The following is an 18,411-nucleotide window of genomic DNA, read 5'->3' as shown; positions in this document are numbered from 1 at the left end:
AAAAAAAAAAAAAAAAAAAAAATCTTCCAACAAACAAAAGCCCAGGACCAGATGGCTTCACAGGAGAATTCCATCAAACATTTACAGAAGAGCTAACACCTGTCCTTCTCAGATTCTTCCAAAATATAGCAGAGGGAGGAACACTCCCAAACTCATTCTACGAGGCCACCATCACTGTGATACCAAAACTAGCCAAAGATACTACAAAAAAAGAAAACTACAGACCAATATCATTGATGAATATAGATGCAAAAATTCTCAAAAAATACTAGCAAACAGAATCCAACAGCACATTAAAAGGATCATACACCATGATCAAGTGGGGTTTATCACAGGAATGCAAGGATTCTTCAATATACGCAAATCAATCAATGTGACACACCATATTAGCCAACTGAAGAATAAAAACCATATGATAATCTCAGTAGATGCAGAAAAAGCTTTTGACAAAATTCAACACCTGTTTATGATAAAAACTCTCCAGAAAGTAGGCATAGAGGGAACTTACCTCAACATAATAAAGGACATATATGACAAACCCACAGCCAACATTGTTCTCAATGGTGAAAAACTTAAACCATTTCATCTAAAATCAGGAGCAAGACAAGGATGCCCACTCTCACCACTGTTATTCAACATAGTTTTGGAAGTTTTAGCCACAGCAATCAGAGAAGAAAAAGAAAAGGAATCCAAATCGGAAAAGAAGAATTAAAGCTGTCACTGTTTTGCAGATGACATGATACTATACATAGAGAATCCTGAAGATGCTACTAGAAAGCTACTAGAGCTAATCATTTAATTTGGTAAAGTAGCAGGATACAAAATTAATGTACAGAAATCTCTTACATTCCTAAACACTAATGATGAAAAATCTGAAAGAGAAATTAAGGGAACACTCCCATTTACCATTGCAGCAAAAAGAATAAAACACCTAGGAATAAACCTACCTATGGAGACAAAAGACCTGTATGCAGAAAACTATAAGACACTGATGAAAGAAATTAAAGATGATACAAACAGATGGAGAGAGATACCATGTTCTTGGATTGGAATAATCAACATTGTGAGAATGACTGTACTACCCAAAGCAAACTACAGTTTAAATGCAATCCCTATCAAACTACCAATGGCATTTTTCACAGAACTAGAACAAAGAATTCCACAATTTGTATGGAAACACAATAGACCCTGAATAGCCAAAGCAATCTTGAGAAAGAAAAATGGAACTGGAGGAATCAGGCTCCCTGACTTCAGACTATACTACAAAGCTACAGTAATCAAGACAGTATGGTACTGGTACAAAAACAGAAATATAGACCACTGGAACAGGATAGAAGGCCCAGAGATAAACCCACGCACATATGGTCACCTTATCTTTGATAAAGGAGGCAAGAATATACAATGGAGAAAAGACAGCCTCTTCAATAAGTTGTGCTGGGATAACTGGACAGCTACATGTAAAAGAATGAAATTAGAGGAATGAAATTCCTCTGAAACTCTTAGAGGAAAACATAGGCAGAACACTCTATGACATAACTCACAGCAAGATCCTTTTTGACCCACCTCCTAGAGAAATGGAAATAAAAATAAACAAATGGGACCTAATGAAACTTAAAAGCTTTTGCACAGCAAAGAAAACCATAAAATAGATGGAAAGACAACCCTCAGAATGGGAGAAAATATTTGCAAACGAAGCAACTGACAAAGGATTAATCTCCAAAATATACAAGCAGCTCATGCAGCTCAATATCAAAAAAACAAATAACCCAATCCAGAAATGGGCAGAAGACCTAAATAGACATTTCTCCAAAGAAGGTATACAGATTGCCAACAAACACTTGAAAAGATGCTCAGCATCACTAATCATTAGAGAAATGCAAATCAAAACTGCAGTGAGGTATCACCTCATACTGGTCAGAATGGCCATCATCAAAAATCTACAAACAGTAAATTCTGGAGAGGGTGTGGAGAAAAGGGAACCCTCCTGCACTGTTGGTGAGAATGTAAATTGATACAGCCACTATGGAGAACAATATGGAGGGTCCTTAAAAAACAAAAAATAGAGCTACCATACAACCCAGCAAACCCACTTCTGGACATATACCCTGAGAAAACCATAATTCAAAAAGAGTCATGCACCACAATGTTCATTGCAGCACTGTTTACAATAGCTAGGACATGGAAGCAATCTAAGTGTCCATCGACAGATGAATGGAGAAAGAAGATGTGGCACATATATACAATGGGATATTACTCAGCCATAAAAAGAAGTGAAATTGAGTTATTTGTAGTGAGGTGAATGGACCTAGAGTCTGTCATACAGAGTGAAGTAAGTCAGAAAGAGAAAAACAAATACCATGTTCTAACACATAGATATGGAATCTAAAAAAAAAAAAAAAAAGGTTCTGTTGAACCTAGGAGCAGGACAGGAGTAAAGACACAGACGTAGAGAATGAACTTGAGGACACAAGGAAGGGGGAAGGTTAGGCTGGGATGAAGTGAGAGAGTAGCAGTGACATATATACACTACTAAATGTAAAATAGCTAGCTAGTGGGAAGCAGCTGCATCACTTGGGAGATCAGCTCCGTGCTTTGTGACCACCTAGAGGGGTGGGATAAGGAGGGGGAAGGGAACGCAAGAGGGAGGGGATATGGGGATATATGTATACATATAGCTGATTCACTTTGTTATACAGCAGAAACTAATAAATCATTGTAAAGGAATTATGCTCCAATAAAGATGTTAAAAAATTATTGAACTCTCCAGTTATGTTTATCCATTGTTTAATCCATTTGTTCATCAAATATAACTTGAATACCTATTATGTAGCAGATGTTTTCTACTCAGGACCCTGCATCTATCTCTCAGAACTCTTTCATCCTTAAAAACTTCATGTTGCCCCCGTGATCAAGATGAAAAATTTAAAATTGGAGTATTAAGGCTTAGTCTCAATTGGAGCTTTTCTCCCTTCTTTCAAACAGAAGCATTTCTGAAGGTAGGAAATTGTAAAAGATAACCTTTACTTGTCCTTTTGAACATTTATAATGGTATTAAGTACTAATATTGATCATTGGAAATGTCTAATTTCACACAATCTATAAATGTAAATATTGAATAAAATGAGCCATTCCTATTCATTTGAATCCTGAATTTCCTTTGGCTTAAAGTTTCCTGAAAATCAGAGTTAGAATTACTTTTTAAAAAATTCTTGTTTTGCTTGTTATTTTAGTTCTCTTTCCCCGTGCTGCTTTATTTTATTATTTTTTAAAAAATTGAAGTATAGGTGATTTACAGTATTGCTCATCATGCCTTTAAGAACTAAAAGTTATTTAAGTGCCAACCGTGTGACTAGGACTGCAGTAGACCTGTTATATAGACCATTATTTCATTTAATGTAAGGCACCATGGATTGTATGATGCCCCACTATTTTATATGTTAATAAGAAATTTTTTTTAATGTTGCCAACTCACAGATATAGAGAACAAACTAGTAGTTACCAGTGGGGAGAGGAAAGGGAGGAGGGGCAAGATAGGGGTAGGGGATTAAGAGGTACAAACTATTAGGTATAAAATAAGCTACAAGGATATATTGTACAACGTGGGGAATATGGCCAATATTTTATAATAACTATAAATGGGGTATATAACCTTTAAAAATTGTGAATCACTATGTTGTACCCCTATAATATATAATTTTTATTTTATTATTATTTTTTTATTTTTGGCTGCGTTGGTTCTTCGTTGCTGCGCGCAGGCTTTCTCTAGTTGTGGCGAGCGGGGGTTACTCTTTCCTTGCGGTGCGCGGGCTTCTCATTGTGGTGGCTTCTCTTGTTGCGGAGCACGGGCTCTAGGTGTGTGGGCTCAGTAGCTGTGACTCGCGGGTTCTAGAGCGCAGGCTCAGTAGTTTTGGTGCACGGGCTTAGTTGCTTTGTGGCACGTGGGATCTTCTGGGACCGGGGCTCGAACCTGTGTCCCCTGCATTGGCAAGTGGATTCTTCACCACTGCGCCACCAGGGAAGTTCTGTAATATATAATATTATACATCACCTATACTTAAATTTAAAAAAATGGCAACTTTAGGCACAGAGACATTATGATAATTAGATCAACTGGAAAAATGAGAAACGAACAGACAAAAAATGCTACCAATTATAGTTGTAAGACATCGTGTATTATAAATTTCATTCCAATGTCAGAGATGTTAAAATGTGAGAAAATGAGCCTATTAGAATCACTGAAGTACAGTGTTCTCTCTAGTCCTCAAGACATATCTTCAAAAGAGGTATAATATCCTTTTACTTAACTGAAATATTGCCCTTGTAAAATAGTAGTAATAGCAATAATTATGATAATATTACCTAATAATTATTGAGCTGTTATCTGTGTGAGGAACTGTTCTAAACCCTTTGCATGGGTTCTCATTTAAGCATCACAGTGGTGTCCTATGAGATAGCTACTGCTCTATCCCCATTTTGTTGATGAGGAAATTGAGGCACAGAAAGGCTAAGTGACAGCTAATAAGTGACACAGTTAAAGTCAAATTCAAACCCAAGTTGAGCTGAATCTCAAGGTCATGCTCTTTCTATTCAAGCAGGTTGTTCTTTCGTTAATGTGGAGAGTAAGAAGAGCTAATATATATTGTTCTTTCTCCAGAAGAAAACTCAATATTTGTTTTAAAGGGATAGGAATAGCATGCTATTAAATGTTTTCAATTACATGAACAATTGTATGTTTTGAAATAGTGCACTACAATTTCCTAAAAACTCCTCTCGGTTTCGTAGGACTGCTCTCCATTTGGCCTGTGCCAATGGCCATCCAGCAGTGGTAACTCTCCTAGTGGAGAGAAAATGCCAGCTTAACCTCTGTGACAACGAAAACAGGACAGCGCTGATGAAGGTACATAGTAGCCAACATGTCAATGTGAGATGGATTTGATTTAACTACTTAGAATAAAAATGGATTTATCTCATTTAAATATAACGAATTGGTGAAACTTCTGGAATGTTTACTCTGAATTCCTAGAATTTACAGTCTGTTTCTTGACATAACACTTATAGGCCATACAATGCCAGGAAGAGGAGTGTGCAACTATTCTGCTGGAACATGGTGCCGACCCAAATGTCATGGATGTAAGTGGCAACACTGCTCTCCACTATGCTGCCCTTTATCAGAATATATCACTCGCAGCAAAGCTGCTTTCACATGACGCCAGCATTGAAGCAAGGAACAAGGTATAGCTCAACTATATTTACAAAATATTTGCAATACATGGTTTTTTTTTTGTTTTAGCTGCAGATGTTTTATCTATAATAATATGTATCCTGAATACCACCCATCAGGGCCTGTTACCATGGAAACAACTCCAAAGCCAAGTCACGGGCTGGAGAAAGGTGGTGCTCACAGAAAGAGCACAATTCTGTCTCCCAGCCACCCTTCTACCCCAGAAGGAAAATCTTCCCATTAGGATATGCCTGGGAGTGGGTGGTGGGCTCAGAGCCCACACAAGACAAAGACCTGGGGGGAGTGAGGTGAGGTGGGGGCTGGCTGCTTGCAGGGGCTCAGGGAATGGGTGCTGTTGGGGTTGGATGGGAGGAGGAAGGAGACCCAGTACCCAGCAGGGAGAGCTGGGTGAGTGCAGGTGGCCAGGGCAGGCAGCAGGCCCTGAGCCCTCCAGGACCCCATGTTCTAAGATCGGGGAAAGTGGGGCAGGTCGTGTTTGACACCCAGCAAGGGTGTTCACTTATGCTGGTGGCCATTTGGTCCACCATGTACACCTTGGGGTCTTCCACACTCAGCCTAGGGTGGCTCCTCAGCAGGGTTGTAGCTGTGCATGGGGAGTAGGTGATGGCGAAGCTGCTGTTCCTGCTTTTTCTTTGGGATACACATTACCTCCTCCCGCTGCAGCCCTGCCAGGAACTCCCTCTGCTGACATAGATGGGGTCAGTTTTACATATTTGGAAGCTCAAGCATTCCCTGAGTGAAAATATTTTGAAATAACTTATCTAAGATTTCACTTTAAATCATTATATTTCTAAAGAAGCATTAGAGGGTATAGCTTTCTTTTATGTGTCTGGCAGATATTTGTGAAAACATTGCATTTGTTAAAGGTAAGACCTTTTTTTTCCCCCAAATATTTTTCCCCCCGCTCAAATTTTTTTCCTGATTAGTGTAAAACAACGCAGAAATGCAAAACTTGCCTTGGAGATAGACTTTGTCCTAAAACTCAAACAACACAAAAGCATTTTACAATAATAGCAATCTTGCTGCTGTTGACAAGTTCCTATTTTATTAAAAAATGATTTATGTAAAAATGATTTCTCTCTCATTGCCTAAGGCTTCAGAGGGAAAAAGGAAAAGGAAAAGGAGAGAGCAGTTGAAATGTGCAGGCCGGGCTTCCCTGGTGGTGCAGTGGTTAAGAATCTGCCTGCCAATGCAGGAGACACGGGTTCGAGCCCTGGTCCAGGAAAATCCCACATGCCGCGGAGCAACTAATCTCGTGAGCCACAACTACTGAGCCTGCGCCCCTAGAGCCTGTGCTCCGCAACAAGAGAAGCCACTGCAATGAAAAGCCTGCGCACCACAAGGAAGAGTAGCCCCCGCTCACCGCGACTAGAGAAAGCCCACACGCAGCAACGAAGACCCAATGCAGCCAAAAATAAATAAATAAATAAATTTAATAAGTAAATTTAAAAAAAAAGAAATATGCAGGCCAATTTGGAAATTTGGCAGTTAGGAAATGCCAAGAAGAGGTTTTTTGGGGGGTTTTTCCCCTTCAGTTTATGTATTTAGGCAAAGTTCTTTTCAGGTTTCAGGGATAATAATTTTTCTTTTGGGAAAGAGCCTAAGTGAATTGTAACCTTGCCTAGAGATCGATTTTAGGAGGACTCAGAGGAAATCAGATTGGCAGTGAACGTGTGGTGATTAAGTGGGAAATAAGGGAGAAGGACAAATAATTAACTGACATATTATCTTGTTTTGGCAGAAACAGCCACTTAGGTAAGAGTCTAGACTCTGCTCTCAAATCTAGAATGTCTTGATGGGAAGTAAAGGGTTTATAAGTAATGAGATCAAGTTGCATTTTGAGTTTACTCGTCCCTGTTCTACCTATTTACCCAGAAAAATTAAATGTAGTTTTGGTGACTCTTATCTCTAACACTTTTCTCTTTTTTTTTTTCAAATCCTCAACTGAGAAAAGGAATTGGCCATGTGGGTAGGAGATGAGACTGACATGGTTGCTACACTAATTCTCAGCTAGAATTCTGCTCGTGACCCACAGTCACCTGGGAGAACTTATAAAAAATTTACAAGCCTAGGCTCTCCCCTGAAGATTTTGATTGAATAAATCTAGGAAGGCCCGGACATGTGTGTTTGGAAATATTTCCTCGAGATTCTGATACGGCCCTTGGTGTGATTTATAAATTCACAGATCTCAAAAATAAGAAATCTCTAGAAGGGTTGGAGTTTGATAGATGCTACTTCCATCAACTCCCTCCTTTCCAACAATATTAGCCTGACTTTTATCTTTCTCTGCCTCTGTGATTGAGAAGGTAAAAGGGATATTATTGGCAATATCTATTAGCTTGAAGAATAACTCCTTTTTCCTTCCAACCACTAATCATTCACTGGCACTCAGAGAGTCTTTAGAAATTTGCTTATGGTGACTCATTTAATAAGTAGAGTATGACCCTTTGCGAGTTTTGCACCTTTTGTTATCATCCAGGTCATTAGGTCAGCCGATGTTTATCACAAACAGGGTTTTCCTGACTGCAGTAATAGTAAAGCATGAGCCTTCTTTTGGTGAAAGCTGCATGACAGACTCTTGCAGTGTGTCTGTTAGGTTCACTGCACCCTGGCATAAGCAAGATGATAGTTTTAAACATCAAAACCCATGAAGTTAGTAACAGTACAGATAGGAATTGTTTTAATAATTTAGTTTCAGCAGTCTTATGAACCAATTATCCATTTGGTTAACATCAGGGAGAATTATAGAAATAGATTGTAGTTTTAACAGGCATTGGAAACATTCTTGAAGTGGGTATTATGAATCTTAATAGCAATTTTTATTACATGTTGGGACCCACTTTTTTTTTGTAAAACACATGATACTAAAGAAAGGAATGATTTTACATGCAAATATTTGCTTTATATCCACCCGTTTGGAAAAACTCATAGCAAACATAAAAACACAAGTGAGCTATAGACTAAACGTGGCCCCTGGATGTGTTTAGCTTTCCTCCACAAATTGAGTCAGCATTTAAAATTGAGGAGACTCATTCAGAAATCTGCATTTCAGGCTTCTCTTAAGGAATCCAATCTGGTCCCCCTTGAGCCCACGCTACTGTTTGGTCTGCCGTGCAAAGGGTGCCCCTTCTGTATGGGGTGTGTTCTCCGGTTTGCTGGGTTCTTCACTTACTTGGGTCACCTACTTTGCCTCCATAAGCATCTGTGTTTCCAGTTCCTGTATTACAGTTTATTTTGCTAAATATTTCTAGATTTTAAAACAGTCATTAATTTATAATCTATTTCATATTTTAAAAGAATCTCTTAAGAATGGGGTTGAATTTTTCAAGTTAGAATTTATAAGTTGGTTTTTTAAAAAAACTTTTTCTTTACATGTTCATGTGAAGAATCATATTCCCATTGGAATGTCTGTAAACCTTATGAGGTTAATTGGTTATCGTTGGATAGGTTATGCATGTTGCATACGATATTATATCTTTCTCCTCAGCATTGTTCCTAAAATATGCAGTTGATTTAATAGTTAAATGATTATCTCTGGAGGAGTGTTTAGAGTGTATAGACTAGTATAGAGCAATAAAATAACTACAGTATACCTGATAAATACTGTGATAGAAGCAAAGATCCTTGGAACCGGTAAATGTTGGGAGTGAGTTTTAGAGAATGACTTTGCAGTTAATCATGTGAAGAAATGAGGAGCATTTTAAAGAGAAGAAAGCAGCACAGGGTGGGTGAGAAGGAAGGGGCTCCTTTTTATTTACTTTCTATATTAGATGTTTAAGTTCAGAGAATCTATTATAAGTTTTAAAATTCAGTTTAGAAATATGTAACTTTGTACATTCTATATAAAGTGTTTCTGCTGTTTTACAGGAGGACCTTACACCACTTTTACTTGCTGTAAGTGAAAACAATCAGCAAATGGTGGAATTTTTAGTAAAGAAAGAAGCAAATATACATGTAGTTGATAAGATGAAAAGGTACAGTAGTTTGTTCTTTTTCTTTTTAAAAACCTTAGTGCTGTTCTAGACTGGTGACAGAAAGATTAGATTAGTAAGAAGACGATTAATGTATAATCAACACATCAGGTCGAAAAGCAATTACTCTGTGTATCATGAAAAATAATATATAGCAGGATTCATATTCCTTTATAATATTGACTGATGTCATTTGCAACCTGATTTTTTTCTTTTTTTGGTCATACGATCTTATAATAGCTAAGGGATTTCGTATTAGTTTTATTAGCTTTATAAAATATGGATTCTACTTTTTAATTTACCTTATGACACAGTATTGAATTTCTTAATTCTTTTATAATAATTTTTTAACCTCTACTTTGTATATATTTTTCCTTAAAAGATGCATGTCTTTGGGGTGACTCTGCTTTAAATTACTTTCTTTGAAGAGTACTGATGATATTAGGTTATCACTAAGTGATTGTTAATCACTATTACCAGATACTTTGGGCTCATCAGCTTTTATCCTTTTTCATTTCTAGTACTTTTTTTTTTTTTTTTGTGGTATGCGGGCCTCTCACTGTTGTGGCCTCTCCCGTTGCGGGGCACAGGCTCCAGACGCGCAGGCCCAGCGGCTGTGGCTCACGGGCCCAGCTGCTCCGCAGCATGTGGGATCCTCCCGGACCGGGGCACGAACCCGTGTCCCCTGAATCGGCAGGCGGACTCTCAACCACTGCGCCACCAGGGAAGCCCCATTTCTAGTACATTTTGATGTCCTTATTTTTAATTGGTGAAGGTAGAAGGAAGAAAGATAGCTTTAATTGGATAAACATTTCCTTCAATGAAGACAAGTCATAGGTGGGTGATAAGGAGGAAAGTGATGGGCTTTAGATTCAGACTGGGTTTAATTCCTAGTTTTCCTACTTATTAGCTGTATGACCTTGGAAACGTTACTTATTATCAGCAAATATGTTTCCTGATATGAAAAGGAAGATAGTAGTATATCCTCCAAGGGTGGTTGTGTGGAAGAAAGATTACATATATAGTATTTCATTTAGTGCCTAGCGCATGCTTATCAGCATCATTAACTGCAACCATGACTATTTTTATTTCATTATTATTAATATTATTGTTTTAAGCCTGCAAATAGCTTTTCCTTAGCCTGACCTCTAGCTGATTTTGAAGTATAATATAACAGACTAAGGAAGAAATGGGGAATTCTTCCTTTATATACTCACCTGCTTCAGATAAGTGACCTCAGCATAGTTTCTTGTCCATCAAGGGCTTTAAATTAGCAATTTCTTCTACATGCCATCTGAGTGGGACAGGAGGCTTCTTTTTTGTCCCTTCATTTTAGCCTTGGAGGTAATTTACAAAGATGAACACTTGAATATGTAAATGGTCAGTTGTACATGGATGGGCAAGATATTAACTTGGTAAAGTATATCAAATTAGCTGTTAAAGTAAGTTAGCTAAAGTTCCTAAGGGTGAAGTTATCTCTCTGTTATTTTAGAACAGCCCTCATACTTGCTGTAAACTATGAATCAACAAATATAGTCAGGCTTCTTCTTCAGCAAGGTATTGATGTCTTTTCTCAAGATATCTATGGATGGACTGCAGAAGAATATGCTCTTATTAGTGGTTTTAATATGTAAGTGTTTACATTAAAATGCCAGTTATCACTAAACTGTGGTTAAAGATAATTTAACTGTTACTTGTTATGTGACAGGTGAGAGTTCTGGTGTGGTGCAGGCAGTTTGGGAATGATGGTGAGATGTTCCCCATCATCAACTGGAAACCAGCTGAAAGGCCAGACTAGTTAGATGTAGCAGTGGGCACAGGGTTCTTTATCTCAGGACTTTAAGACTTTATATCCTTAAAGATCCTAACATTATCCATTTCATTCCAAGTGTAACCCCTATGCATGGGGTACAAGTAGTGTCACAGCTCTGATTTTTCTAACTTGTTATTTGGGTCTTGAAGTGTTTAGTTCAGCAGACTATCCTATATTTTCTCTTGCGAACTTACTTCTATACTCTCCCTCTTAAATTTTGCAAGAACCTAAGGGATTCCCTAAGATCAAAGAGACAGTCCTCTTCCACAAGTCATTTGGAGGGGAAAAAAAGGGCATTCTCATCATTCTGTTGATTGCATTGATTCTATTGCTGCAGTGTTGCTACTAAAACTGGTCTTAGCAGGGTCTCCTTGGCAGCTGGATCTGGAGTCTGGATGTTGCTCTATAAAGACCTTTAATAACTTTAAAAGAAAAAAAAGAAAAAAGAAACCGGTCCTGCAGTCGGGTCACAATTGACCTTTGCTCCCAGGATGCCCTTGCTGATCCAGATTCCTCAGTCTTCATGGTGATGCACACTTAGACTTCAAAGTGACAACTTTTTTAGTTCTCATACATATGCCTGTAGCTCACTCACTGTTCCAAAGCACCAGCACTCAGTTCTGGCACTTGGGCCTCCTAGCTTTAGCCACACCCACCCTCCCCGACACACTCAAAAACCTTATGTAGAGCCCACATCTTAGCCCAGATCTTCACGATGAGTTACCCTTTGAGGCTCTTACTTGTCTTTTCTGCTAGCAGATGTCAATGGGAACCGTTTTAGGCTTTCAGAGAGGTTCAAATGCTCCTGCCAGGAGAGAGCCGACTTTCCTTTTTTCCTTTGTTACCAGACCTGAACCTCAAGGCTGCTTTATATCCTGTGGGGCACTTTTTCTTAGGTCGTGGAAGGTCCCATATCATCCTCCTCGGAGTAGGGGGTGCCAGCTTGCCTGAGATTCCATAACTGAGGTTGGCCCCTCAAGTGATCTGTTTTCCATGATAATGAAAATCTTCTAAATGATTTACATATGCCTCAACCTTCAAAGTATTTTCAGATTCTGCTTCATAAGGAACCCATTCACCAGAAATCCCAGAATCTCAAGTAGGTTAGTTGGCATTAGGAGAGGTAAGCCCTGTCCAGGACTTGTCAGCATCCATTGTAAAAGTAGGGTTATATCTTCCAAGTGAATTGGAGATGAACATGGAGCTTAAGCATCATTCTAAGAAAGATCTGTTGGTTCAGAGTTTGAGTAGGTAGAGAAGGAGTAGTAGTGGTCCAAGCCAGGTCTGGACTTTGATTAGTTTTCTACTCTTCGTGTGATTAGCTGCGATAATGGGGGACAGTTATGTTATCTAATTTAATGAGGTCATATATTTATAAATAAATTCAGTTACAAATTATAGAATAGCTGCGAGTCCCTGAATTACAAACCACAAAGAAAGGACAGCTAATCACCCTGATTACTGACATTTTTCCTGAAAACTGCAACATTAGAATGTTAAACCTATGAAAAGACACACACATTGGGTTTTTAATATGATTTTTTAAAATTAATTTATATATTATTTATTTTTGGTTGCATTGGGTCTTTGTTGCTCCACGCGGGCTTCCTCTGGTTGCGGTGAGCGGAGGCTACTCTTTGTTGCGGTGGGTGGGCTTCTCATCGCGGTGGCTTCTCTTGTTGTGGAGTTGGGGCTCTAGGCGTGTGGGCTTCAGTAGTTGCGGTGCGTGGGCTCAGCAGTGGCTTGTGAGCTCTAGAGCTCCGGCTCAGTAGTTGTGGCGCACGGGCTTAGTTGCTCCGCGGCATGTGGGATCTTCTCGGACCAGGGCTCGAACCCGTGTCCCCTGCAATGGCAGGCGGATTCTTAATCACTGCACCACCAGGGAAGTCCCACAATTGAAGTTTTGATAATAGCTCTGACATTGTCTGAAGTGATCTAAGAATTTAATATATTTGGTAATTGTTTTTCATATTAGTATTAAAATAGTAATATTATTTATCACATTTTTAATACATAGCAATCGCCAACTGATTTCTGAATATAAAGAAGAAAAGAGACCTAAAACTCCTTCTCAAAATAGCAACCCAGGTAAGATGTCTGATAGTGAATTACTCTTGGTGACCCTACCATAGATAAAGTAAGAGTGAGGAAGTTTTAATAATGAAAAAGCAATGAAAAAAACCAGTGTGTAAACTGCATGTATATTTTTATTTTTTAAATTAATTTCTTAATCGTCTAGTATTCAGAATTGTTTAAGAAGTTAATTGTAGGTAATTTAAAATCAGAGACAGTATTGTCTGAAAAGAAATCCACATATTTAATCATGGCCCCTAAAATCCCGTATTATATCTTTGTGTAAATAAGAAAAAAGATTTTTTGGTTAGTATGTTGTATGTTTCCTCTATAATCACATGAATATTAGTTATTGTATAGTGATTAGCCTCACTAAAAAAGTTACCATCTTTAAGCCTGGGAACTCAACAGTACCTTCCTGGTACTTTAAACAAATGGCAAACAAGAAGAACTGCAAAGCTGAGCCAGTGTGCAGCGTACCAAGAAGAGATTATTTTTGAAAGATACCTACCGATAGTACAGAAGTCAGAAAAGCAATGCCTGGTAGAGAAGCACTGGTTATTTTCCATATTATTGTACCAGCGAGGTCTCGCTATTACCAACTCCATTCCTCACAAGTCCAAACAGAGTGAGATAGGCTGACTTCATTAGAACCAGATGTTTTCTTCTGTGTGTTGGATAATTGTCATGACACTATAATTTTGTTAGAACGAGATGCTCTGTTGCCATTAGTTAAAGGATTATCATAATATTCAAATAGCCCAACTGGAGACTCAGCAAATTCTAATAAAAGCACAAAAATACTTCACATTAAGGAAAACACTATCACGTTCCCTAGATGTGGCACCTAGCGCGTTGTACAATCTGTATGAGGACACCTCTAACATAGCAGACCTCTGTCCATCAAAGAACTTCCGTAGGTTGGTTTTACACATTAGAGAGGGGCTGGTGCAGAAAGGGTGCTGTGGGGATGGTTGGTAAAGAACACTTGAGGAGGGGCTGGAGAAAAGTAGGGCAGGCACTGAGCTCCACAGCGGGACAAAGGGAAGGTCTCCTGGGGACAATCTGAGTCACATACTGCAGGGATCCTCCTCAAGGAATTTGAGTACCAGCCAATGACAAAAAGATGTCAGTGGAATTACAAAGCCCTTAACTGAGGACTGAGGGTCTTGAGATGGAGGGAAGTAGCATTATTCCACATAGATCAGTTTCTATTTTTTTTTTTTTAATATTTATTTATTTTGGCTGCGTCAGGTCTTAGTTGTGGCGTGCAGGCCCCTTGTTGCAGCGTACGGGCTTCTCTCTAGTTGTGGCGCGTGGTAGATCAGTTCCTATGTTTGTTCATCTGAGTGCGCTAAATAAAACTCATTCAAAATAAAAATTAAAAAGGAAAAACAAAAAAAAGAAAAGTAGGAGAGAATGGTGGTGATGTTGCAAAAATTTTTTTAAATGAAAATTTCAAGGAGGGAGTATCAAGTAAACTTACTGAAAAGAAAGTTGGATTTGACTCTTAAAAGTTCTTTGGTGGTAACCTTTTCATAAGGACAATTTAAGAGTCATAACATCTACTTTTTACAAGAGTGGTACTTCTGATATCCAAATATGGAAAAATTATCACATCTACCAAGGTCCTACCTAAGTTTTTCATAACAGCGGCAGCTGCCCACGCAGGGTCAGTCTGGCCTGGTGAGTACTCTTGCCCACGTCTTCCCAGAGTTGTCAAAATCTGGGAGTGGGACTTCCCTGGTGGTCTAGTGGTTAAGACTCCTTGCTTCCACTGCAGGGGGCATGGGTTTGATCCCTGGGGAACTGAGATCCTGCATGCCACTCGGTGTGGCCACAAAAACAAAAACAAAAATAAAACAAAAAACCTGGGAGTCAACTGTGAGGAATTAAACCCTGCTTAGTTGGAGAAAATTAACTGATCTTTTCATTTTCTTTATAGGAACTTTCATACTTTAGAACATATTATCAATCATCAGAATTCTTTGGTTTTGGGCTTCCCTGGTGGCGCAGTGGTTGAGAGTCCGCCTGCCAATGTCCCAGTCCGGGAAGATCCCACATGCCATGGAGCGGCTGGGCCCGTGAGCCATGGCCACTGAGCCTGCGCGTCCGGAGCCTGTGGTCCGCAACGGGAGAGGCCACAACAGTGAGAGGCCTGCATACCGCAAAAAAAAAAAAAAGAATTCTTTGGTTTTTTTCTGGTTGAAATAGGATTGTTGCTTGTTTCAATTAGTTTCTGACGTCACTGTTTCATCTATCCCTTTTATGCCTTTATTCAAATGGATATAGAAATACAGGAATCTCCAAGGCAAATATCAAGAAAAACAGATTTGAGGAAGGTTATTCTGTGAAATAACCTGACTGTAATCACATATAACACATCAACCCAAATAATACAGACTTCATGTAAACAATGCAACTGTTTGAGAGGTTCCCCAAACCACACCAGGTTCGGCTCTTCCATAGAACTCCCAGGACTCAGCATGTGGTTGTACTCATGCTTGTGATTTATTACAGTGAAAGAATACCAAGCAAAATCAGCAAAGGGAAAAGGCGCACGGTGCGAAGTCTGCAGGAAACCAGGTGCAAGCTTGCAGGTGTCCTCTCCCCGTGGAGTTACTGCATGTGCTTCATTCCCCCAGCATCAGATATGACAACACATGTGAAATGTTGTCCAGCAGTACCAGAGTCTCTCCCTCCCTCCTTCCCTCCCTCCCTTTTTTCGTTCATCAGCTTAAGATACGATGACATATGCCTTACAAGCTGAAGAAGCATGATTTCTATAATCATTTGCCACATAATGGGAAGGGTTGAGAAAAATGACATCCCTCACTACTACACAGCACTAACTGTTTGGACCGTGCTGCTCTATGTGGTGGGTCCAGATAGACTCTTGAGCAATGGAAGGACACAGTCTCAAGAGATTATACTTTTAAAATGTATATATATTTAAAACTTAAAAATAATTCAACTTCTCCATCCTCACCATCCAGTTGACCCCATTTGCCCTTCCCTGCCTCCCTTTCAGGAGATTATCCTTTATAAAACTGGAATTACAAAGTCTTTCATGCTTATCTTGCAATTGGAAATAGGGCCAGAAAGAGTTTGTTTCCTGTGTTCTGCCATGCTCTAAAGTACAGTGCCTGTAGACCAGGCTTCCCTTGTGACAGGGCGTTTTCACCCTGAACTGAAGAGCCGGAGAAGTTGTGTTACGTGATGGCAAAATACATGTATTCTCTATGCACTGCTCTGAGTGATGGAAGTCCAGGAATATCACGCTATTTAAGTTTGCTATTGTCAGTTTATGGCACTGATTCTACTAATGATATCATTTTCTGTCAGTCTCACAGTTTGGTTAGGATTATGGTCATTGTAAACAGCACTTCACTTTTAGGTATCAAATTTTGATAAGTACTGTTCTTTTTTTTTTTTTTTTTTTTTTGCATTTCATAAATGTAAAGGTGGGGAAATGGCTCTCATGCATAATTGCCTGGCAGTGGTATAATCGGCATTCACTCTAGTATACTCTCTAGGTGTGGTTCCAAAGGAATACTTTTTTTAAAAATTAATTAATTAATTAATTTTATTTTTGGCTGCGTTGAGTCTTCGTTGCTGCACGCGGGCTTTCTCTAGTTGCGGGAGTGGGGGCTACCCTTTGTTGCGTCATGTGGGCTTCTCATTGTGGTGGCTTCTGTTGCGGAGCACAGGCTCTAGGCGTGCAGGCTTCAGTAGTTGCAGCACGTGGGCTCAGTAGTTGTGGCTCGCGGGCTCTAGAGCGCAGGCTCAGTAGTGTGGCGCACGAGCTTAGTTGCTCCGCGGCATGTGGGATTTTCCTGGACCAGGGCTTGAACCCGTGTCCCCTGCATTGGCAGGCGGATTCTCAAACACCGCGCCACCAGGGAAGCCCGCAGAGGAATACTTTTTAACAAAGCATCAGTCTTACACTTTTAATATTCTGTATTTTTCTATTGTTCATTTAAAATGTGTTTTACTTTTTCCTTTAATAGTGGGTGAGAGTTCTGAAGAAGAGTCTTTAAGCAGGTAGGATTTTATGGATTTTTAAAACTTGTGTGTTTAACTAAGGGAATATGGAGAAAAGAAACTAATGTTTGTTGAGTGTTCTACTCTGGGTTAGATACTGTATTATGTGCTTAAATTTGTTACATCATAGAGTCATCACAACTGCTTTGCAAAGTAGCTGTGCTATATAGCTTACTTTAATTAATTAGGCAGCTGTGGTTCAGAGGGCTTGGTTAATTGACCCATGATTCCATAGTCAACAAGTTGCTGACCTGTGATGTGACGGTCAGCCCCACACCCACTCTGAGGTCCCTCAGCAGAGATTGATAAGTACCCGTGTAGCACTGGGGTCAGGATACAGACCCAAATCAGATCAACTTAGAAAGTCAAATTTAGTTATGTATTAACTCTGATCTAGAGTTTTCCTAAGAAGCCTGGTTAGTCCAAGCCTTTGTCCTGATATATTTGACAATTGCAGTGGTAACTAGTACCTTGTATTTACCATTAAGGTGTTATGGCAGATCCCAGGTAGCTGAGGCCTCAGAACCATAGGGTTTTATACAAGCAAGACCTCATTAGGCAAGTCTTCTTAGATATAACGATGTCTACTCTCCATAAGGTGAATTAGTTTTCTCTAAGAGAAGAGTATCTGCCTATAGACCATGTTATGTTAATTAAATTCAACATCTACATAGAGCATCTGTCTAGTTGATTTCTCTACTTACTGCCTTCCCAGTCTGGTTTTGGTTTTCCCTTCAGGGTAGTACTCTTGCCTGGTTTTCTGAAGTTTTTCCTTTTTTCCTAGAGTCTTTTTTCTTTTCTTTTTTTTTTTTTAATAAATAAATTTGTTTATTTGTTTATTTTTGGCTACATTGGGTCTTAGTTGCTGCGTGCGGGCTTTCTCTAGTTGCGGCGAGCGGGGGCTACTCTTCGTTGTGGTGCACGGGCTTCTCATTGCAGTGGCTTCTCTTGTTGCGGAGTGCTCAGGCTTCAGTAGTTGTGGCACATGGGCTCAGTAGCTGTGGCTCATGGGCTCTAGAGCGCAGGCTCAATAGTGTAGCGCATGGGCTTAGTTGCTCCGGGGCATGTGGGATCTTCCCAGACCAGGGCTCGAACCCATGTCCCCTGCATTGGCAGGTGGATTCTTAACTACTGTGCCACCAGGGAAGTCCCGAGCCCATCCTTGATTCAGGAATCATTGCCTTCACAGGCTGAAATCTTAAAGCTTGGAGGCTGCCATTGAGCAGGCCTCAGGGGTGAGGCACAATGGTGATTTGGGAGGCGAGCAT

At 39.6% G+C, this 18,411-nt stretch overlaps 1 protein-coding gene across 1 annotated transcript in view; it reads left to right on the top strand.

The window, feature by feature from the left end:
• Window positions 1-18,411, top strand: part of ANKRD26 (ankyrin repeat domain 26) — an 87,479-nt gene that overhangs the window by 3,786 nt on the left and 65,282 nt on the right. The window contains 5 exon segments of the mRNA XM_007452583.1: window positions 4,783-4,897; window positions 5,059-5,232; window positions 9,110-9,216; window positions 13,044-13,114; window positions 17,110-17,143. Coding sequence (XP_007452645.1) covers window positions 4,783-4,897; window positions 5,059-5,232; window positions 9,110-9,216; window positions 13,044-13,114; window positions 17,110-17,143 — 501 coding nt within the window.

Source organism: Lipotes vexillifer, unplaced genomic scaffold (genome assembly GCF_000442215.2).
Source record: "Lipotes vexillifer unplaced genomic scaffold, Lipotes_vexillifer_v1.1 scaffold628, whole genome shotgun sequence".
NCBI lineage: Eukaryota > Metazoa > Chordata > Mammalia > Artiodactyla > Lipotidae > Lipotes > Lipotes vexillifer.
This window is presented reverse-complemented; position numbering and strand designations above follow the sequence as displayed.